The sequence below is a fragment of the Scardinius erythrophthalmus genome, assembly GCF_964197995.2.
Source record: "Scardinius erythrophthalmus genome assembly, chromosome: 18".
NCBI classification, from domain to species: Eukaryota; Metazoa; Chordata; class Actinopteri; order Cypriniformes; family Leuciscidae; genus Scardinius; species Scardinius erythrophthalmus.
This window is the reverse complement of record NC_138238.1, coordinates 1,817,575-1,841,462: the sequence shown is the minus strand read 5'-3', so window position 1 is coordinate 1,841,462 and position 23,888 is coordinate 1,817,575. Positions and strand designations below refer to the sequence as shown.

Here is a 23,888-nt window from a genome sequence, read left to right as displayed (position 1 = left end):
GTCAGGAGCGGTTCACAGCCGAGGAGACCGACGCTCTCGCCAGGGCCGTAAAACACAGAGAAGTGACATTGGGGATGGAGAAACACACCCAGATTAGCTTCGGTTAAACAGGCGGATGATAATTTGGGTAAATGTGTAAGCTAGATTTATGCCTATTTTTTCACATCTTCATGGACACAACAGTGATTTCCCTCATGTGGTAATATTTTTGCTACATTGCTACATTGATTATGGCCAAGCATGCGCCCTTAAAATAGCCTCTGAATAACATGCGTAACGCGCCGCTGACTTTAGACGAGGTTTCTCCTGGTCAGTGACGGAATTGTTTTCTGAAACTGCAAAATAGCACCAGGGAACGTTTGCGCCGGAACACGCCTCCTCTCTTCGCTGAACCGCCCCCGGGAGCGCAAGTTCATTCCCTAATTTACCGACGTGCGTCTGTGGAGGGAAAAGTCCGCTGTGCGCGGGTGAGAAATAGGAATGAAACATGCGCTGGCTGCAAGATAGGGCCCCCTATGTTTTACGGAGATGAACCGAGGTACTATTATGGTATTCTATTAATTATACCACGATACATGAATATGATAATCATTCAGAACAAAAGTTTTTAGATTGTTTTTGAAAAGGTCTCTTCTGCTGTACTAAAGCTGAATTTATCTGATCAAAAATACAGTAAAATAGTGATATATTTTTACAATGTAAAACAGCTGTTTTCTATGTGAATATATAATAAAGTGTAATTTATTCCTGTGATCAAAGCTGAATTTTCAGCATCATTACTCCAGTCTTCAGTGTCACATGATCCTTCAGAAATCACTCTAATATGATGAAACATTTCATTTTTCGTTTTTTTTTTTTTTTTTTTTTAGGATTCTTTGATGAATAGAAAGTTCAAAAGAGCAGCGTTTATTTGAAATAGGATCTTTTGTAACATTATAAATGTCTTTACTGTCACTTTTGATCAGTTTGAAGAGTCCTTGCTGAATAAGATTATACATTTTTACTGACCTTCTGAAACTTAACTTTATTTAAGTATTACCATGGAACCACTATAGTCTTTGTACTAGAGTTTTCAATGTTAACAAAACTATATAATGAATCCGATAGAGGAATCTGCGCTGAATGATCTGTCAGGCCAGTGCAGATCTCTTTCTCAGAGTCGTTGGACAGGGTTTGCTCTCTGACAGTCTGAGGAGCGGAACTGAGTTTACGGCACCGGAGAGATGCTTTAATGCTGTAAAATCCTGCAGTTCCTCGAGTGACTCCATCAGTTTGTACTTCTGAGTTCAGCGCTTCAATAATGAGACTCTCAGATGAACATTTACTGAGCAATACATCTGAACCTGCTGAGAGTCTCACAGGATGCTTGATTTTAATTTCATGTGTCGATGAAGATGTTTATAGTAAAGCCCAGAATATTTCGTTACCTTGTCTTTCTCATAGAGCAAAACAATTAATCAGAAAAACTAATGTGAATAAGATTACAGCAGCCGCGATTACCTAATCATGAAAAGTGCATATTACAGTTTTACCAGAGCCCGTCTACGGAGAGCCTGGCCACTTCCTATTAAGTCCTATTGTACCGAATTTTGGTTGTAGTTCCACCAGAGCTCCACTGGGGGCGATCGCCCATGAGTGCAGAATGAATGGGAGTCTATGGAGCTAGACGGCTAAATGTGTCTCTTTCACCCGATTGCCGTTGAGAAATCTCAGATTTGATTGTAGGTTTTGCAAGTTCAACATGGGTTTTAGGTCGAAAGTTGAATGAACGAGTACTTATGTCCTTTTGATTTCTTACAGGTTGAGTTGTTGTTGCCCATAACACGCTAGCATTCTGCTAATGAACGCTGATTGGTCAGTGAAGGACTGATTACGAGCAGAGATACCGCTTGATGGTCTTTTAAAACAAAAAAACAAAAGCTCTTCTAGCACGTGTGTTTCCCTGTGTCAGCTGTGCTGTCGATGCCTCGAGAGAAAAGAAAGTGCAGAGCGCGAAAGCACCAGAGTGACTGAAGGATTGCTGTAAAGCAGTATCTCTGGTCGTACGATGTGTATGAGGTCATTGACATTTTAAAAGACTTTTTAAAGTAAATAAGTGACTCTAAAAAATCTAACACCCAGCAGTGTGTAATTTGGTAATTTCTTTGCATCTCCTTTCGAATACAACATTCAAATTACTAGACAAAAAATGATATCCTGAGAAAAGTGGATTTTGAGGGGTATAGCGCCATAGACCTCCATTCATTCTGCACTCGTCCTGTGAGCGCCCTCATGTGGAGCCAGAGTGGAACTGCAGCCAGTTCAGAAGCCGGAAGTTTACTGAGAGTGGAAGTTCTCCCCTTATTAGACATTCTCTGGTTTTATTTTTATTCTTCCCTTTGCACTTACGACGTGCTTTTGCAGCGTTGAGCATTGTAGCCAATCACAGACATGTCTGTTGAACGCATCGGCCAATCAGAGACGTTTAAATGAGTCGCTGTGCTGAAGATGTTGTTTTGCGCGAGCTCACCGAGTTCTGCACTTTCGAACGCCTGGTAAAATGTAAGTAGATAAACATTTAATATTTGACTGTTTTACAATAGAAATGTTCATACAGACAGTATGCGGTGACGCAAATTACTCAACTTTTTTTATTCATTTATTATATTTTGCCTTTTTGAATTGAAAATATGCTATAATTTTCTTTATTCATTTAGAGAGAATGCATGCATAATTAAAAATAAAATACCTAATGCTATAAGCCTTCCTTTTTTTTCTTTATTCCCTTAAATCGCTTTTATAATTAATTAATTAATTAATTCCTTTAAATAAAAATATCTAATCTTACTTTTCAAGTCTCAGTCACATTTTATCAAAGGAAAAACAAAATTGTGAAAATAAAACACCCATAGATCAATAATTTGTAATTAATTATTCATTATTATTATTACTGTTCTTAATACACGTTTTTTTTACAGTGAAATATATTACTATAGTAATATTTCTTATTTTATTTAATATTTTTATTTAGTAATAAATATTATAATACAAAGTAATATAATAATTATAATGTTTTTATTATAATTATTATTAATAGTTGTAAAGTTATTATTATTGTCCTTAAATAAATAATAATATTTTACAATGAAATCTTACAGTAGTAATATTTCTTGTTTTGTTAAATATTTAGTAATAATTATAATAACAATAATATAATAATAATACACATTTTGTATTTTACAGTGAAATATTAATATTTCTTATTTTGTTTAATATTTAGTTTAGTAATTTGTTTAATATTTGTATTTAGTTTTAAATATAATAATACATAATAATATAATTATTAATAGTTATACTGTAAAATTATTCTTATTTTGTTAAATATTTTTATTTAGTAATAATAATAATTAGTAATTAATTCATTATTATTATTACTGTTCTTAATAAACACTTTTTATTTTACAGTGATATATTACAATAGTAATGGTTCTTATTTTGTTTGATATTTTTATTTAGTAATAAATATTATAATACTACATAATAATATAATAATTCTATATACAGTTCTACTGTAAAAAATATTATAATTATTATTGTTCTCAAATATTATTATTTTTTATTTTACAATGAAATGTTATTAGTAATATTTCCCATTTTGTAAATAGTAATAATAATTAGCATTTTTTAAATCATATTGCTACATAATAATACATATTTTTGGGCAGATTTATTAAATTGTGCAGATCTGGATTTTTTTTTCTCAATCACATTTTAAATCAGAATCAGAACCTCTGCTCACCTTCATTGTGGAGGTCATCTCGCCTCTGACCCTTGTCCCTTTTGATGGCCGATCTTCTGTACACCACGTGGACGCGACCTTTGACCTCGACCTCCTGCTGACCTTTCTCCAGCGGCTCGATGAAGAACTCTTCATCATCAGTGCGAATCAAGCCTGCCTGAAACCACACAGAGATCCATCAGACATTAAACTAGCGGGATCCGCCTTGAACTCCTCAAGGATCAGCGTTAGAAACAGGCCTCGATGTATGAATAAGAGCAGGAAAAAAAACGCCTTTCCTTTTTGTTTAAAGCCGTCAGCCTGAATGTGGCCAAGGAATGCTATAAATATACATTCAGTGATCCAGACCGTAAAGGACTGTGTTTTGGACCGGACAAACGGGTTAAAGTCAATGATAGGTGTTCGGAGAGGCCAGAAAATGCTAAAGCTCTTCCGCTGAGAGAAACTGAACTCAAGAGTGTTTGGACAGATTGAGCTCAACATCTGCACTGAACCGCTCAACTAAAGCTCTCAGCTGAACAAAGGCAGAGCGGGACACTTTCATCTGGACCACAAAGAGCGTATGTGGGCCATAATGTAGGCCAGGACACTCTACACACGTCATTATTTCTGATCGTTGTAATGGTGTTGCAGCTCCAGTGAACGCTTCTGACATCAGCAGCAAAGCTAAAGATGAAGGATGTGTGACCTGACCTGGTCATACTGACCTGATTTATGATCATAAATATTGTGCTGAAGGTGAACTGTCATGTAAATAATTGTGATTAACCATTTAATTCGGTTTTGTTCATGTCACTTACAGTGTAAGCCTAAAAAAAGGTACAAAAGCTGTCACTGGGACAGTACCCTTCAAAAAGGTTCTAAAATGAACCATTTAGGTACTAATATGTACACTTTTGGTACTAATATGTACACTTTTGGTACTAATATGTACACTTTTGGTACTAATATGTACACTTTTGGAACTAATATGTACACTTTTGGTACTAATATGTACACTTTTGGAACTAATATGTACACTTTTGGTACTAATATGTACACTTTTGGAACTAATATGTACACTTTTGGAACTAATATGTACACTTTTGGTACTAATATGTACACTTTTGGAACTAATATGTACACTTTTGGTACTAATATGTACACTTTTGGAACTAATATGTACACTTTTGGTACTAATATGTACACTTTTGGAACTAATATGTACACTTTTGGAACTAATATGTACACTTTTGGTACTAATATGTACACTTTTGGTACTAATATGTACACTTTTGGTACTAATATGTACACTTTTGGTACTAATATGTACACTTTTGGTACTAATATGTACACTTTTGGTACTAATATGTACACTTTTGGAACTAATATGTACACTTTTGGAACTAATATGTACACTTTTGGTACTAATATGTACACTTTTGGAACTAATATGTACACTTTTAGTACTAATATGTACACTTTTGGAACTAATATGTACACTTTTGGAACTAATATGTACACTTTTGGTACTAATATGTACACTTTTGGAACTAATATGTACACTTTTGGTACTAATATGTACACTTTTGGTACTAATATGTACACTTTTGGAACTAATATGTACACTTTTGGTACTAATATGTACACTTTTGGTACTAATATGTACACTTTTGGAACTAATATGTACACTTTTAGTACTAATATGTACACTTTTGGTACTAATATGTACACTTTTAGTACTAATATGTACACTTTTGGTACTAATATGTACACTTTTGGAACTAATATGTACACTTTTGGTACTAATATGTACACTTTTGGTACTAATATGTACACTTTTGGAACTAATATGTACACTTTTGTGTACACTTGGTACTAATATGTACACTTTTGGAACTAATATGTACACTTTTGGAACTAATATGTACACTTTTGTGTACACTTGGAACTAATATGTACACTTTTGGAACTAATATGTACACTTTTGGAACTAATATGTACACTTTTGGATCTAATATGTACACTTTTGGATCTAATATGTACACTTTTGGAACTAATATGTACACTTTTGGATCTAATATGTACACTTTTGGTACCAATACGTACCTTTGAGGGACTAATGTGCACTCTTTAGGTACAAAAGTGTACCTTTTGAAAAGGTACCGCCACAGTGACATCTTTTGTACCTTTTTTTCTGAGAGTGTACTTGGAAACATATATAATGTAATAATACAAATTACAATGAAATAGATAGACCCATATAATTTACTTCAATGTTGTGAAAATGAATAATATTTAATTATTGTTCAATAATTTGGGTCTGTTTTTGGAACAATTTGATACTTTTATTCAACATGGACGCATTAAATTGATCAAAAGTGACAGTAAACACATTTATAATGTTACAAAAGATTCTATTTTAAATAAACGCTGCTCTTTTGAACTTTCTATTCATCAAAGAATCCTGAAAAATAAAACATATCACAGTTTCCACAAACATATAAAGTGTTTTCAACATTGATAATAATCATAAATGTTTCTTGAGCATCAAATCCTCATATTAGAGTGATTTCTGAAGGATCATGTGACACTGAAGACTGGAGTAATGATGCTGAAAATTCAGCTTTGAGCACAGACATACATTACACTTTTACATCACGATAGGCTTAGCCTAAAATACAACTTACACATAAGTTTCTCACAAAAGAGTGAAAGAATATTTTCCAAGAGTCTTAAAAACCACCCAGAAAAGCCCACAGCATCACGACGGCGAGTTTTGCATGAGCAAACGCCTCTTATATTTACTCCAGAATCTAGATAAAGCTAAATCAAGTTCAGCTTGTGGGGTCACAGCCTGTCCATCATTTTCCAGTTCATTCTTGCCAATATGGCTGAAAAAGCAACCGTGACGCCTCTTTAAGCGCGGATATACACTAAATTCCACATATCAGCTCCACTGACTTTGAAGGTGGATATTTCTAATATAGCGAGACGCTCCGTCCAGATCCATACGGTTTTCACACACGCAAGCGAGAAGAATCACACAAGAGCAAAACTGAGGGAAAATGACACTTCACTTGGACAGTCAGTCTTCAGGAACATGAACGCATAAACAGAACAAAATAAACCACAGTTGCATTTCCAGAAATATCTGTATTTGGTTTCGTGTAAATTTAGGAATGAAATGTTGCATATTAATTAAGAGTTGTGCTCTTACTTCTTCTACTACATGTCTTGTTTCTATGTCATGTTTATTTGTACTTTATTGTAAAGCGACCTTGAGTTTCCTGAAAGGCGCTATATAAAATAAACGCATTATTATTATTATTATTATTATTATTATTATTATAAGAGCTTCTTCTTTATTGCTGTCATGACACTCAATGTACATGTATAACAGTGTAAAAAAAACAGCTAAAGATGGGAAAAGATGGTCAAAATAGATGCACCAATCACAATTCAGTATGCAAATCAACGTAAGAAAAAAGACCAATCGGAATAGAATATTCAAATATTACATCATCAATGTCACATTTTGAAAGAATTCTGTCGCTGCGAGTCAAAGGGAGATTTTCAAACTTTCCTAAAGAGTCGTCCAAGGTTGAAATGAAGTAATTGTATTGCTTGTATTACTAGTAAAAGAAATTGATATTACTTATTACAGTCAGAATATGGGGGCCTGTAAGACTTGAGCTGAATAAAAGCAGAAATGTTTTAAAAACAAACCCAAACTGAGGAGTGTCTCATACAAGCAAATTATAACAATGCAAATACTTTGAAAAAAAATGCACAACGCTCCTTCCTAACGGACCAAACGCTGTATTTGGGGGATCGAGAGTGTAAAATTGTTTCTCAAAGATGTGATTTTCTGAAGAATAGAGTTGAGTTGTTGTTTTTTCTAAAAACTGCTCAGCGAACAAAAAGACAAAGAAAAGAAGAGCCCAGAATCTCTCTTTATTGTCCCACCACAGCAAAACATGCAATTTGAGGGAGATTGTTTGTCAACCTATAATTTGTCGTCAGCAGCGCGTCCTTCTGTCCGAGGGAAACGGTTCTGAGGGCCGAACATTTGGACAATCTATCCTATCTTTCAGTGATTCATGCTTTTATTTCTTCACGTCTTGATTACTGCAGTGTTCTGTATCTGTAAGTCAGTCTTCTCCGCAAGGTTGCTGACGAACACAAAAAAGAAGGATCATACAGTGTATCCCCTATCCTGGCCTCGTTACACTACCCGTTCATTTTAGAATAAAGCACAAGGTACTCTCTCTAGTTAGTGTGTAATGTTGCTGTTTGAGCATAAACAACATCTGCAAAGTTACAACGCTCAAAGTTCAGAGCAAAGGGAGATATTTGCTTTTAAAGAAATCACTTTTTTAGGACTACAACAAACGGCTGGTAGAGACTACACCACATTCCTCCCGGGTTAGTGACATCACCAACCCTAAAATTTGCATAAACCCCGCCCCCGGAACACGATTTATAGATTATCAAGACAGAAAAAGGACACAAGCTCCGCCCTCTGTGCCCGGGAGCTGCAGCTCATTTGCATTTAAAGGGACAGACACAAAACGGTGCGTTTTTGCTCATCCTCAAAAAGTGACAATTTTAACATGCAACATAAAAATATCTGTGGGGTATTTTGAGCTAAAACTTCACACACACACTCTGAGGACATCAGAGACTTATTTTACATCTTGTGAAAAGAGCATTATACCACCGCTTTAAAGCTCTGCATGGACTGGCACCAAAATATGTTTCTGAGCTTATACATTTTAGTTGCTCCCAGAGATCTCCGAGATCCCAGAATCCACAGAGTCACGCATATAAACTAAAGGAGATCGTGCTTTCTCAGTCGCTGCTCCTAAGTTGTGGAATGGCTTATCAGATCCTCCACCTCTGTAAACATGTTTAAAACTCGTCTTGAGACATCTCTGTTTGATGAGGCCTTTGCTACTTTGTAAGGACCGTTAGGCTTTGATTTGATGTTTATAATAGTATTATTATCATGATTTTTTCATTTTTATATTGTATTATTTCTTTCCTTTGTGTGTTTTGTCTAATCCGTTTTGAAATTGTACACACTGTGTTTTTAAACGTGCTTTATAAATAAACTTTGATTTGATTTGAATGATACTTTTCCTACTAAGTGGCAGTAAAGGCATTTATAATCAAACAAACGATTTCTATTTCAAATAAATGCTGTTCTTTTCAACTTTCTGTTCATTAAAGTATCCTGAAAAAAATTAATGTTTCATGGTTTCCACAGAAATATGAAGCAGCACAACTGGTAGTACACACACACACACACACACACCGATCAGGCATAATGTTACGAGCACTGACAGGTGAAGTGAATAACACGGATTATCTCTTCATCACGGCATCTGACGGTGGCTGGGAGATATTGGACAGCAAGTGAACATTTTGTCCTCAAAGTTGATAAAAGCAGGAGAAATGGGCAAGCGTCAGGATCTGAGCGAGTGTGTGACGGCTAGAGCAGTGAGTGATTTTCTCTGTGTCTTTTGTTCATGACCCCAGTTATTGCAAGCTGTTGCGATATGCATATTGCGATACTGTATATACATTTGCGATATTTTGATAATTTCGATATATTGTGCAGCCCTACTGACAAAGTGTCTATATATTTCCTGAGAACTTCAACACTAATGTTATCCCATGCCTTCTGCAACTGAAGCCAAACACTTTCCTTTGAATGTACAATAGATCTGTCCAGTTTTATTTCAACTCGCCCAAAATTTGCTTCCGAATAAGTTGACAAAACTCAAAAAATGTAAGGCAATCAGTTGCCTCAATTTTTTTAAGTTAAGAAATTCAAAGTTTAAGTATGCAGAACTGGCAGATTTATATTTTGTACTTATACATTTTAATTGCTCTTAATTTTAAATGTTTGAGTACACCAATTCATACATTTAACTTAAAACTTTCATGTAATCTCAATGTGAACACTTTTATTAGTATAAACTTAGCTAGCTTTAACAAGCTAGTTTGCTAACATACTAATGTGTTAACATGTTAACAATAGTGTTATACAGTAGCACTTGCTGTATGAGTGCAGCAATATACAGGTTTTATTTGCTCTCAAATCATTGTCACCATGACGGTAACTATCCTAAAACCAACATTAACAGAAATTCTTCTAAATTGGCATAACAAAACATTAATCACTAAATCTCCCACTAAGCATTAATCTTGCACACACAAAAAAACATTACATTACACTTAATTTTAGCATTTACTCTCCCTTTCGAGTGCCATCGGCAAAGCATGCTGGGAAATAGACATCCCAGCCGTTTCAGTTAAACTTAAGCTCGTCTAATTTAAAATAAATAATTTCATAAAACTCAAAACAACGAAACAGTTCAGTTTACTTAAAATATATCAGTTCTGTGAACTTAAAAGAAAAAGAAAGTGCTAAATACTCATAAAAGTTCATTTGACTGAAGTAATTAGTTTAATCTAAGTTTGTCCTACTCAAACCAATTAATTATTTTAAGCGTTAGGGTTTACATGAGGTCCGGACTGTGACGGGCCAGTCCATCATTTTCAGTGTCCCAGCAGATTTTTCCCGGCAATAGTTAAAAGAATGTTTAGGGTCATTGTCCTCTCGGAAAATAACAAATGAAACCTCTAAAATATGCCAAGTGTTCAGATCATTTTGGCCACCAGTGTATTGGGATCTGTCACTGGTTTTTAAAGGAGCTTTATAAGTGCTTTTCTTGATTTTACTTTCTGTTTTGAGTATTGTTTTTTTATGGTTATCTCTGTGTCGTCTTGACCAGTCTCCCTGGAAGAAGAGATAGTGATATCTCAGTGGGATTTACTTGGTTAAATAAAGGATAAATAAATAAATGATCATGTTGAACATCACACAGGGAAGCTTCACACTCATTAACACACATTGACGACAACATGCTCTCACTACTTCAACTCTTCATAATCCCATCGTTCAACACAGCAGGAGTAACTACACATCTCTCCGGCACTCTCGAAATAGGCGAGCTTCATATCCAGTGTAATATCAGCCCGGTTTACAGGAATAGTTCAAGCATAAATAACTCTTCTTTCATCATTTAATCACCTCGTGTTGTTCCAAACCTGACATGAAGATGAATAAATGACGACAGAGTTTTTGACGGATTTAACTATTTCTATATTTATTCCGGTGGCATCGTGTGTATCAGTTTTCCTGGCAGGACATATCCCGGTGGCCTTGACTATACATCTGTGATGGAAACACAAATAGCCACTTCTCTATACTGGTAATGCTCCTGTTCCAGCGCACATAAACACATTTAGACCGCACATCATCACTGCTAAATCCATATTCAGTACGCTTAAACTTATGAACTTCACACATACTGCAAATCTGTGGGATCTTTGCGCACATCTTACCCCAGAGCAGAAATCTATGGAAGCTTGTTTTCGCCACAGAATAAAACATTTTAAAAGATAATTGCAACTTTTTATCTTACAATCGCGGGTTTACATCTTGCAATTTGGACTTTATTTCTCACAATTGTGTTATAAAGTCAGAATTGCATGATATATACTCACTTGTGTCTTATAAAGTCAGAATTGCGAGTTTATATCTCACAATTCTGACTTTATAACACGCAACTGCAACTTTATATCACAAAAAGTCCGAATTGTGAGATTAAAAATTCACAATAACCTTTTACATTTTTTATTCTGTGGCGGAAACAAGCTTCCATAGAAATCTGTCTGATTGTTTAGATAAATCATAATAACAATTTTTCCACAGTTGACACTCTTCCAGGAAGCCAGATTAACCGGTTTTCCAATTAATTACTTATAACACGGTTCCTGAGCTGCCATTGGTCGAAAAAACAGAGCGTCCGTTTGCGTTATGTTGAATTTTCTTCAAAAATACAGACTGAACAGTGATGTCTGATACACAAACAAGTGATTGTTATCAACTATTATCAAAATTATCAAATGATTCTTTTTAATGAGCCAGTCAAAAGAATTCAAGATGCAGCTTCGCTCGTGAGTTAGCGGGCTGAATCAGATTCACTCCCAGACAGCATTATAGTGTCGGCCCAGATCCGGGTCACATCCGGTACATGTGGATTCAACGCGTGCCAGATGTGGGCTGGATCTGGGCCGACACTATAATGCTGTCTGGGAGTGAATCATTTTAAATAGTTCACAACTGACTCCATTACTGAACTGAGTCATTTTTCGGTCACGTCTGATTCAAAATGAACCAAGAACCGCTACTGTGATGCTTAGGTTTGCGAGACAAAAGTCTGTTTACTGATTGGTTGTTCAGATGACCACATGTAAATTATACAATAATACCATAATTAATAACGGTATTCTAATATACATTATTTTTATATAAGGGTTGATTCAAGAGTAAGTGAAACTTTGTTTAGGTGACATGTTGGAACCACAAGCATCACAATAAACAGGGAGAAATATTATGGCACAAATACAATCAGGATCAAGAGTGACAGCATCAAATTTGAAATAATTAGCAGCTTGCACTAAATACTAGAAATTACTAATGTGTTTGTGTGTGTGTGTGTGTGTGTGTGTATAAACATAATAATAGAAGTTATGAATAATATTTATATTTGATTTATTTAATTGTTTCTCTTTCTTCTGTATAGTTCCCTGTGCAGAAAACTGCATTAAATAAACAAGTGTCCATCAGAAGAGCAGCGTGAGAGTGGAGATAATGACGGCTGGCTCCTTCTTGTCAGCGCTGAAACACAAAAACAAGACTTCTCACTTCTCACTTCTCAGGACCATGTAATCACAGGCGCAAACTAGTGACGGCACATCCAGATTTCCCAGAATTCAGGGAGGTCCGACTGAATCTAGCAACCACAAAGATCTTGGACGCAGAGATACGCTTTCACAGCACTGCATATCGCCATGCGTTTCTAAACTGGACTTGCTGTGGGTCGACTATGAGACGAGCCTGAGTTAGAGACCGAAATAGTCTAGAGATTAAACTGACAGCTGTCACATTCGCTTTTAAAGGGGTGGTTGATTATGATTTGACTTTTCTAACTTTAGTTAGTGTGTAATGTTGCTGTTTGAGCATGAACAACATCTGCAAAGTTACGACGCTCAAAGTTCAGAGCAAAGGGAGATATTTGCTTTAAAGAAATCGCTTTTTAAGGACTACAACAAACGGCTGGTAGAGACTACACCACATTCCTCCCGGGTTAGTGACATCACCAACCCTAGAATTTACACAAACCCCGCCCCCTGAACACGATTTATAGATTATCAAGACAGAATATGCTAATCAATGACTAGAAGATACACATCAGCTTCATAAATTCATCAACTAATCATTCAGAAATGTCCTGTTGCTCTACATGTTGTCACTTCTTCTTGAGTCTCTCCATCATAGTCTGACTCCGATTTGAACATAAAATTCTAAAAGTTTTTGAAATGTTCAGTGCATGTGTGTGAGAGGTAATTGGAGCTGCTCACACACACACACACACACACACACACACACACACACACACACACACACACACACACACACACACACACACACACGAGCTCTTGAAGCTCTGCCCACTGTGCCGGGAGCAGCAGCTCATTTGCATTTAAAGGGACAGACACAAAAACTGTGTGTTTTTGCTCAACCTCAAAAAGTGACAATTTTATCATGCTATATAAAAATATCTGTGGGGTATTTTGAGCTGAAACTTCACACACACACACACACACACACACACTGGAGACATCAGAGACTTGTGAAAAGGGCATTATACCACCGCTTTCGCATACACATGGCAAACTCAGGCCTGGTTTTGAAGCGTGCATGTTCAGTATGTCCTCAAGTGCATTCATGGCGATTTATTCAGCAAACTCTCCTGAGGTTTGTAGGGTGGGGGACGCTCTTCGACACACACACACACACACACACACACACACACACACACACACACACACACCCTGCAAGCCAAGACGTGCTCGTGTTGATGTTGGCGCGCTCTCAATCACACGCTCGGCAGCTGATCTATCTTTACCGTGACAGGCGTGCTTCCTGATCCGAGCCATGAGATGATCTCACCGGCTTGAAGGGGACACCCTGCTATTCATAAAACCTGGAGATGTGCTCTCAAACGCTCCGTAATGCGCATCTCTTATCTGTGCTCACGCCGAGAGCAGCTGTCCGGGCATTCTGGGATTCCTCCATCAGCGACTGCGTGTCCGATGACCTGCTGGATGGAGGCGGATAAAGTGGAACAAACTTTTAATAACATCCTCTCCGTTGCATAAGAGCTCTGGTGTGGAGCGGTTTGAGTCCATCGATGCGCTCCGTCAATAACTTCATCTGCACTGAATCCTGTACACTCAGATATGAGTTTGACAGACTGTGGATAAGAGCAACTAAACAGATCTATATTGGTTTAGTGTCACACAGCGGTAGAGGTTATCTGTTCAGAAAACGTCAAAAACAACCATATTTTATGTTTGCAACTCTCCTTTTTCCACAGTCAAACCAAAATTTATTCAGACGCCTTCAACATTTCTCACATTATCACAGTTTATTCGCTATAGGTTGTAAAATGGTAATGAAATATGAGCAGAACTCAGTGGATATTTGACTGGTTTTGTCCGTCCTTCTGTTAGAAGGACGGAACACTCTTCATTGTGTTCAGTCTGTGTGTAAAAAGAGCATTAGCAATTAAAGAAAACACACTTCAGCAAAACATGATCAGCTCAAAGTCTCCAAATCATTTTTGGTCCCAAATGTTACAGGTAGTCACTGTATGAAGAATGTTTTTAATTTTTAATATGTGACAGTTTACTTTATTTAGCTCTCCTCACTTACATAAATGCACTATAGAGTACCTATGATATAAAACAATATAAAAATGATATCTGGTGTCACGTAATTATATATATGTGAGGCATAAAAACATACAGAAAATATGTGAAAATCTTGCGCATAAATGCATCTAGCTGTGCAACACTGGTTTTGTGTGTTCCTGCTTTCTGAAATAATCATAAAGCAGCAAATGTTCACTGTGCATTCTAGTGGACAAAAGCATATATTTTAAAAGCTGTTTTTCTCTTTCAGCTCAACTACTGTCCTGGAAAAGCAACAGAATCTTACTGAGCAAGTCAGTTAAAGAGTTTTTTTATTGTTCTGTTGCCACCCTGTTACAGCCAAAGCAATGCTTTATTTTGTTGCCTCGTAACCGCCAATATAATGTTCATTAATTGGTTTACAGTGATTTTCACTATATTTTCTGCACCAAAACTCTACTTACATCATAAATGCCGCAATCTGAAATAAATCTGCATCGTTTGCATGCAGCAGACGCGAGACGTGTGAGAAGAGCTTCAGAGAGACGTTAAAAACCCCACACACGTTTCAGCTTTCATAATGGTGTCTGGAAGGCTTCAGTGTTGTCTGATCACATCCTCATGTCCTTCAGCTAAAGAAACACGTCGTTGTTGCGGTGCGCAGATCTTAGTTTACCTGTGGTGTCGCGGACTCCATGTGCAGTTCATAAACTGACCAAAGCACTGATAAAACGCTTTCAATGACAATAGTATTAGATTTCATCTTTGGAAGTTGCAAAAGTCTGCAATGATGTCAGTATGCAGAGAGCATGTTATGTACTAAAACTGATGCATTTCAGAGCACAAGATGAAGTTTTAAGCCATATTTAGAAAACAGTTCTCCCAAAAATGATATTTAACCCATGATTTACTCACCCTCAAGCCGTTCGAGATGCATATGTCAATCATTTTTCAGACAAACACATTTTCAGTTATTTTAGAAAATGTCTTAGATCTTTCAGTGGTTATAATGTGTAGTTATGGGGTCCACTCCTTCAAGTCCCAAAATGTGCATGCATCCTTCACAGAAGTAATCCATCCGGCTCCAGGGGGATAAACGAAGGCCTTCTGAGGGTAATCCGTGCGGTTTGTCGTAAAAATATACATATTTAAAACTTTATAAATTAAAATAACTGGCTTCCGGTAGCGGTCGACGCGCATTCGCGGAGTATGACGTAGCGTAGGAAGCGTTGTGACGTAGAACGAATGTGACAGCGCAGCCAGAGAGCAGAGCAAAACAAATCTCTACGTTCGTTTTACGTCACGACGCTTCCTACGTTCCTACGCTACGTCATACGCCGGCATCCATCTCCGTGAACGCGCGTCGACCGCTACCGGAAGCCAGTTATTTTCATTTATAAAGTTTTAAATATGTATATTTTTTACGACAAAACCGCACGGATTACCCTCAGAAGGCCTTCGTTTATCCCCCTGGAGCCGGATGGATTACTTCTGTGAAGGATGCATGCACATTTTGGGACTTGAAGGAGTGGACCCCATAACTACACATTATAACCACTGAAAGATCTAAGACATTTTCTAAAATAACTGAAAATGTGTTCGTCTGAAAAAAGATTGACATATGCATCTCGAACGGCTTGAGGGTGAGTAAATCATGGGTTAAATATCATTTTTGGGAGAACTATCCCTTTAAATTGAGAACAACTGCAGCAATTTTACCAGCACATGGGTCTCTGTGGGTTTCAGGTGCAATAAAGAATGAGGAAACTCATTTTGTTGGGTTTCTCATCAATAGAAACACGATTTTCAGTGCTGAAGAAACTAGAGCAGAAGGTATATTTCAATCTGAATGTAATTTAGCGGCTTTCAATAAATCAATAAAACAACTTAGAGTTCTAAACTTTCGTGTTTCACTATAATGAAGGAAACCAGTGCTGAATTCAGACTGGAATACTAATGTGCAGAGACCAAAACACTATGTGAATCGTTATGTGCAACCAAACGCATTTTGAAAAGTAAGTAAACGCTACATTGTTGTCACGTGATGACCTCATCACGTGCTTTAGTTCTGAAAGTAGATTCCACTTATTTAATTAAAACAGTTACATTGCATTTCTGAAATCCAATCTGTAAAAGTTTGCATCCAAAGGTGTGAACTGAACTTATGTGCAAAACTGGAATATTACATAAAAGATTTGCCAAAAAATCACCGTTTCCATCGCAGGTTAAGAGAACAAAATCGTCAACGAAATCGTCACTTCCTGGGAAATTGGTGCAAAATATAAAATAAATTGGTGAAAAACTGTGGCTGTTTTTCCCTCCATCATAAACGAGTGTGACTGACGAAACACGATAAACGCTGTCATGGTCTCTGGCGTTCGGATGCTGGTGTTCGGGGACACACTCGTGTGAGAGACGCTTCTGGAGCGAATTAAACCAAATCATTCTGATCACACACTTCGACTCCGGCGTTTCAGAAACACCAAACCAACATTAGAGACGCTGCGATGTGATTGGTCGGCTGCTTACTCCAGTTATCCAATCACAGCCTCCGCTATTCGGGAAATGTGTTTCCATCTTAGTTCATGCGCAAATCTTATTGAGAAAAAATACCTTAATTTAGCATCTACGTTTTTATGCTTATTTTTAGAATTTATGCACATCTTGGTGTTTCCATTCAGTGTTTTTAATGTGATTCACATGCAAATAGGTGAATGGAAACTAATGACAGAAATGATTTAAGAAAAAATCACAGTTGATATAATTAACTTCCATTTGTTAATCACACTTAAAATATAGGGTCAAATCAAGCGTGTTGCATTGTGGGATGCATTATTGAGGACACACTGTGCTCTGTTGCATGTGCACATAAAGACGGATAAAGCGGGACGAATGCGCACAGAACATTTGCATACCATGCACAATATACATATTTTAATTAGAGCCCAAGGCTTAGCCCAAGGCTCTAATTGAAATATGTATATTGTGCATAGTGTGATTAACTGTGATACATATTTTCATGATGCATTAGCTGTGATTGTCATGCTTTTTGAAAATACACTCGCACTACTTTACTGTGCTTTTCCACAACAGGTTAAACCAGCTATCAACTATTTAGTGGAGTAACCTTCAATATTTCAAGCTTGCACATCATAAATTATGAATGCCGTTGCTCACTGCTAATTGCAGTTTGTAAAACCATTAAATCTGCTCAAATACGCACTTCTGCTGCCGTTCATAAACCATACTCTCTTGCACAGAATGACTGTTGTGTTGGGTCCGGTCCGGTCCGGGACGGTGGCGCGGGAGACAGCGTGTCATTGTCCTGACACTCATTACCTAAGCGAGTAATCGATGTGGCCGTAATGAAAGATCTCATTGTGTGGAACGTGCTGGCGGGACAGAGGCGCTGTGTTCCTCGAGGAAATCACTGCTGTGACGGGGATCGGGTTTCCCTGAAAAAGCAGCAGTTTTCACTGCCTCCGAAAGCTCTTTGATTAAACTAATAACAGTGCAGAGGACAACACACACACACACACACACATGTTCTGTCACAGACGTGCTGGAGTGTGTCGAGCGGCGTGTGACAACAACAACAACACAAGCGCATCACACAGTTAACAGGGAACGCTCTCGGTTATGAGCAAACCTTCTTCCTGTAACATTAATATCTTATTACTATTATTAGTAAAATAATATTAATCTTATTAATTATCATTATTATCTGGTCTTTAACAATGTTCTCGTAGACGTTAGCACAAAAATGTTATTTATACATCGTTCACGGGACATTTTTTTCAGCATTTTATTTGGAAATTCCCCTAACGTTTCACGACTTGTTTCAGAACGTTCCAAGAACGTTCAAAAGTAACGTTCCCATAATGTTTGACAGATGATCAAATGGAATGTTTCCTTAATGTCGCATTACCAAGAAAAAAGCTTTTAAAACGTTTAAAAACTGGACGTTTTGAACGTTCACAGAACATTCAGAAATAATGTTTTCAGAACTTAATGGGAACGTTAGCAGAATATTGTTAGAAAACATTTTGTTAGCTGGGCACTTATTATGGAAGCTTATTTCCACCACCAAATAACAATATAATAAGGTAATTGAGACTTTTTATTAGCTTTTTATGACTTTTTTCTCGGAATTCTGCTTACAGATCTCGCAATTATTACTTTTTTCCCCAGAATTCTGAGTTTACATCTTGAATTCTGACTATTTTCTCGGGATTCTGAGTTTATATCTTAATATTATGACTTTTTTTCTCAGAATTCTAAGTTTACATCACACAATTATGACTTTTTTCTCGGAATTCTGTTTATATCTCGCAATTCTGACATTTTCCCATAATTCTGAGTTTACATCTTGCAATTCTTCCTTTTTCTCGGAATTCTGAGTTTACATCTTGAATTATGACTATTTTCTCGGGATTCTGAGTTTATATCTTAAAATTATGACTTTTTTTTCTTAGAACTCTGAGTTTACATCTCGAATTATGACTATATTCTCGGGATTCTGAGTTTACATCTCGAATTATGACTATATTCTCGGGATTCTGAGTTTACATCTCGAATTGTGACTATATTCTCGGGATTCTGAGTTTACATCTCGAATTGTGACTATTTTCTCGGGATTCTGAGTTTATATCTTAAAATTATGACTTTTTCTCGGAATTCTGAGTTTACATCTCACAATTATGACTTTTTTCTCGGAATTCTGTTTATATCTTGCAATTCTGATATTTTCCCATAATTCTGAGTTTCCATCTTGCAATTTTTCCTTTTTCCCAGAATTCTGGAATTTACCAGTGTGTTGTGTTCAAGTGCTTTTGTTGTCGTAATGTAGTACCCGCAAGGTCTGTGTCAGTAGAGTATCTTTTTTATCTTTACAAAAAAAAAAAAACATAAATGTGGTGCTTTCTGATGATTAAAACATAATTAATAATAAAAATAAATAAAACATGACATAAAATGATTACATATGAACCAAGGAAATTGTGGCGAAGTTGAAAATTGAGTGTTAACGCATTATATTACAATCGTTAATGACACAACATTGTTTAGGCTACAAAAACTATCCGCTAACAGTATTCACGACTCTTGTGTTGCTCTCCGCCATTTTGAAAAGGTCAAAGGTTATCTCATCTCGGCAACTCGTGCATCTAAATATTCTACGAGTTGCCCAGTGGAAAATACCACATGAGGGGGTGTTCATGTGCATTTTCCATGTCGGCTTTTGGTATTTACCATAATTACCATAGCACGTGAAGGCACCATACATCTCACAATTATGACTTTTTTACCCCAGAATTCCCAGTTTACACCTTGCAATTCAGATTTTTTTTTCTCGGAATTCTGAGTTTACATCTCACAATTATGACTTTTTTCCCAGGATTCTGAGTTTACGTCACGTAATTCTTCCTTTTTCTCAGAATTCCCAGTTTACACCTTGCAATTCAGATTTTTTTCTCGGAATTCTGCGTTTACAACTTGCAATTATGACTTTTTCCCCAGAATTCCCAGTTTACACCTTCTGATTTTTTTTTTGACACCTGACCTGACTGCACGCAGAATTCTGAAGTTCCTGACAGAATTCTGAGAAAAAAAAACAGTCAAAACTGCAAGTTGTAAACTCACATTTCTGAGAAAAAAAAGTCTGAGTTGTGAGATATGAACTGTCAACTGAAAAATGTCAACTGGGAGATAAAAAAGTTTTAAAAGTTTTATTCTGTATTGGAAATAATCTTCCACGCCACATAACTGAGAGTTTGCGAGACCTGCAGCTGCTTCCTTCAGTCTGTGTTTTGATTTCGAGACTTGTGCACTGAGGAATGATCACTATCGAGGGTGCACTTACTCAGGTTTAAAGGGTCAGAAGAGTTAACTGAATCCATGCATCAGGGGTTTGGGGAGATTTGGGATGGTTTGAGTCTCTGACCTGAACAAATCCTCAAGACAGCAAGTTTCCATAAGAGAACAAAACAAAGCAGACGCCAGAGTCTTCTAGTTCCTGTCCGGACAGTGTGTTGACTGTTGCACAGAACTGATTATGTTTTAGCTGCCAAATTAATGCCTCCTGTCACACTCTGAGTAGTTTTGTGTAATGTGACCCTCGGATAAGGAGTTTAGAAGGACAGACTGACATCATTAGTTTGACAAACCAGGAAAGTGAAAGTATGGTCAGTGCCGGTGGGCATGTGAATCTTACGTAAGAGCTGGAAAGATTGGAAACCACAGCCATTCGACAGTTGAACATGTCCGGAGGGCAGCAGATAATCAGTAAACTCAGATTTATACAACAGTTTGAGCGCGCCGTTATAATGAATATAGTACAGCACTGCTGGATGCATCGCTGGCTGTGTCCCAGAACCCAGAGAGCTGCGAATCTGGCATCTTCACTTCTGATGCCCCAAAATACCGTCTTATGATGCCATATGCTGTACGTGCACAAAACCTCTGTCTATGTTTGGAGAGCAACTATGATGCCCAAAAAAGCTTTATGCTATTATGATGGCCAAAATTAAGGCAAGACACTTGGTGTTTTTTCATGCATTGGTCAATTTTGAGATTTTGGGCGATATGTCATTTCATAATGTGTTGTTTCACGCTAGAGAAAAGAAAACATCCAACATACACTTTTAAGTGTTTATTTTTGCACTTTATCTGTTTGCATTTGTAGACTTTAATTGCAATACATATCTTTAAAAAAGAGTTAAAAAACTCCACTTCCGCCGCTCTTTTGTTTTATTCCTATCTAGTAGTCAACATTTGTTGACGAGTGTCTCAAAAAAGGTCATCAAAGTTAAGACAAGAACGGGTTTTGTTCAAAATTCATGAATAACTTTGATGAAAGGTTTTGATCCACTTCAAATGTTGACTACTTTATAATTGATTTTATTTGACTGATTTTATACAACACTATTCCTAAAAACATGGTGAAAATATATATATTTTTAATCTCCTCTGTAAAAACCTTCAACCCACCCAAATATGTAGAAGAGTTTTCAAGCTGGCTTCATCCAGTGTTTAAATATCTGTTATGAAAATGTGCAAATAAGTGCATATTTAATTAGAGAATGACTGATTTGCATATTTAAACAATGCACGGTGATATTGATTATTTAAACTTTTACCCTGTTCACCGGGGTGTCTTGCCTTTAAAAAATGCTCCACATCTATTTATGCACAAAAAATGCAGAAAGTTTGCATCTCGCTGGGTTCTGAGCCAAACACACACACACTTATGAAGCCCAAGCTTGGCATCATCATCATCTCACTAGTTTTCGAGACTCACTGTTACTTACCAGTCCATCGCAGTTACTGATGGCCACCGAGGCCCTCGGCATGTCCGTTACATCCCCGGTAAACACACAGTCTCCGAGCATGCGCTCTTTGGCCCGCTCCTCGAAGTCCTCCTGCCACTGAACGAAAGCTCCAGGGGCCACGAGTCTCCTGTTGGCCCTCAGGCGCAAGTGCAGCTCCTTCCCGAACACCGTGACGTTGAAGAACAGCTGCTGCGCGTTGAGGGCCTCGCGAGGCGTCACGGGCGCGTCGCGCGGGACGCGTTTCCTCCCGGATGATGACGCTCTCGCGGAGAGCACGTGAGACACGAACCGGCCGCGCGCGTCCGTGCTGAACGGGACCATCAGGCCGAATTCACTCAACTTACCGGACAGATTCCCTGGCAGAGACAAACAGGGTTTTACTACTGACAGGAGATTGCATAGGGCTACTTATGTAAACATGAGATAAAAGCGATATGCAACATTTAAATAAATAAATAATATGAAATGCATGATCAGTTAACTAAAAGAAGGGGAAAGGAATGTTTTATGATTATAAAAAGTTGTAATGTTATAGGCTATAACGTTTTATGGTTGCACTTTATATATATTTACATATATATTTAAGTACTGAGTAATAATAATTAACTAATGTCCTTAGGCAACTATAGGGTTAGGATTAAAGTTTGGTTTAGTTGCATGCAATTATGCATAATTTATAGTTATTACTGTACTAACATATATGACACTGTAAAATAAAGTGTTGTCCTATTTATAGATATGAATGAATATGCATGCACAAATTCATCTTGAGATCCTTGACATGAATAAATAAATATGAAATGCATGATCAACTAACTAAAAGAAGGGGAAAGGAATGTTTTATGATTATAAAAATAGACATATTAATGATTATGCATGCATAACTTCGGATGTTGACGAGTTCTTTGTTTTTAACTCGCTAAAAGTTCTTTCTCGTGAGGTTCATCCAGCTGTGGAATATTAGAGAAAAACAAAATAAATAAAGATAAAGTCGCATAAATCAGCTTCTCTTACCATGAGATTTTGCAGCCTGTCTATAGTCCAGAAATAAGAGGTTTATCGTACAGTACATGAATAGATAAATATAATCCATAGCTGCCAATGCACGAAAGTTTTCTTCTGGAAGTCGACTGGAAACTCTCGTCCTGGACGCGTTTCATGAGGAACAGTGTGTTTGAGAAAGTTGCGCCGAACTGCAGAGCATTGCGAGTGTCACAGAGAGTGTGTGTGCGGAGTTCTGATGGACTGAAGTGGACTGGACTCACACGGGACGTCCCATCACTGACGACAGCTCGAGCTGAGACCGCCCGAAGCTCCACACGTCTTTAATGGGCAAATGTGCTTTCGATCAGAGGGAATTCAATGGCTGAAACTAGTTGAATGCATTAGAAAGTCACTGTTGTGCTTTTGTTGAACTCTTTCGCGCATTTACACTGCGGAGGGGAAACAGGCAACTTTTGAAAAAGGCATTTAAAGGGACAGCTCACCCAAAAACGAAAGTTCTGTCATTATTTATCATGCACCCTTAGTTTCATAAAGCAAGTCCTAAAAACAGTATGCACTATATTCCAAGTCACAAACTTTGAAATGCAAAGTCTTAAAGGGTTAGTTCACCCAAAAATGAAAATTCGGTCATTATTTCTCATGTTGCTCTAAACCCGTAAGACTTTCGTTCATCTTCAGAACACAAACGAAGACCATTGACAGTCTACGCAACTACTACTTTCAAGCCCCAGAAAGTACAGACATCAGTGAAGCACTCCATGTCACTCCAGTGGTTTAACCTCAATTTTAGGAAGCGACGCGAGTGCTTTGTTTGCGCAAAAAAGTTTATTTACAAAATATTAATCTCAGACATGTGTTCACGTAACAACATCCGCTCTGGCGTCGACACAAATGCATGCCTTGTGGTGCTCTCATGAACGCACGTTGGAGAATAATATTTTGTAAAAAAATTTAAAAAAATC

General features: G+C 37.2%; 1 protein-coding gene across 2 annotated transcripts in view; it reads right to left on the bottom strand.

The window, feature by feature from the left end:
• The window catches only part of adamts14 (ADAM metallopeptidase with thrombospondin type 1 motif, 14), a 76,491-nt gene extending 53,379 nt beyond the window's left edge, over window positions 1–23,112 (bottom strand). For both annotated transcript variants that reach the window (XM_081392821.1, XM_081392822.1), the window contains exons 1-3: window positions 22,936–23,112; window positions 21,901–22,277; window positions 3,779–3,935 (exon numbers count right to left, since the gene is read on the bottom strand). In XM_081392821.1, coding sequence (XP_081248947.1) covers window positions 3,779–3,935; window positions 21,901–22,277; window positions 22,936–23,014 — 613 coding nt within the window. In that variant the 5' untranslated portion in view covers window positions 23,015–23,112. The remainder of the gene's footprint in view (window positions 1–3,778; window positions 3,936–21,900; window positions 22,278–22,935) is intronic.
• Window positions 23,113–23,888: the final 776 nt, after the last annotated feature.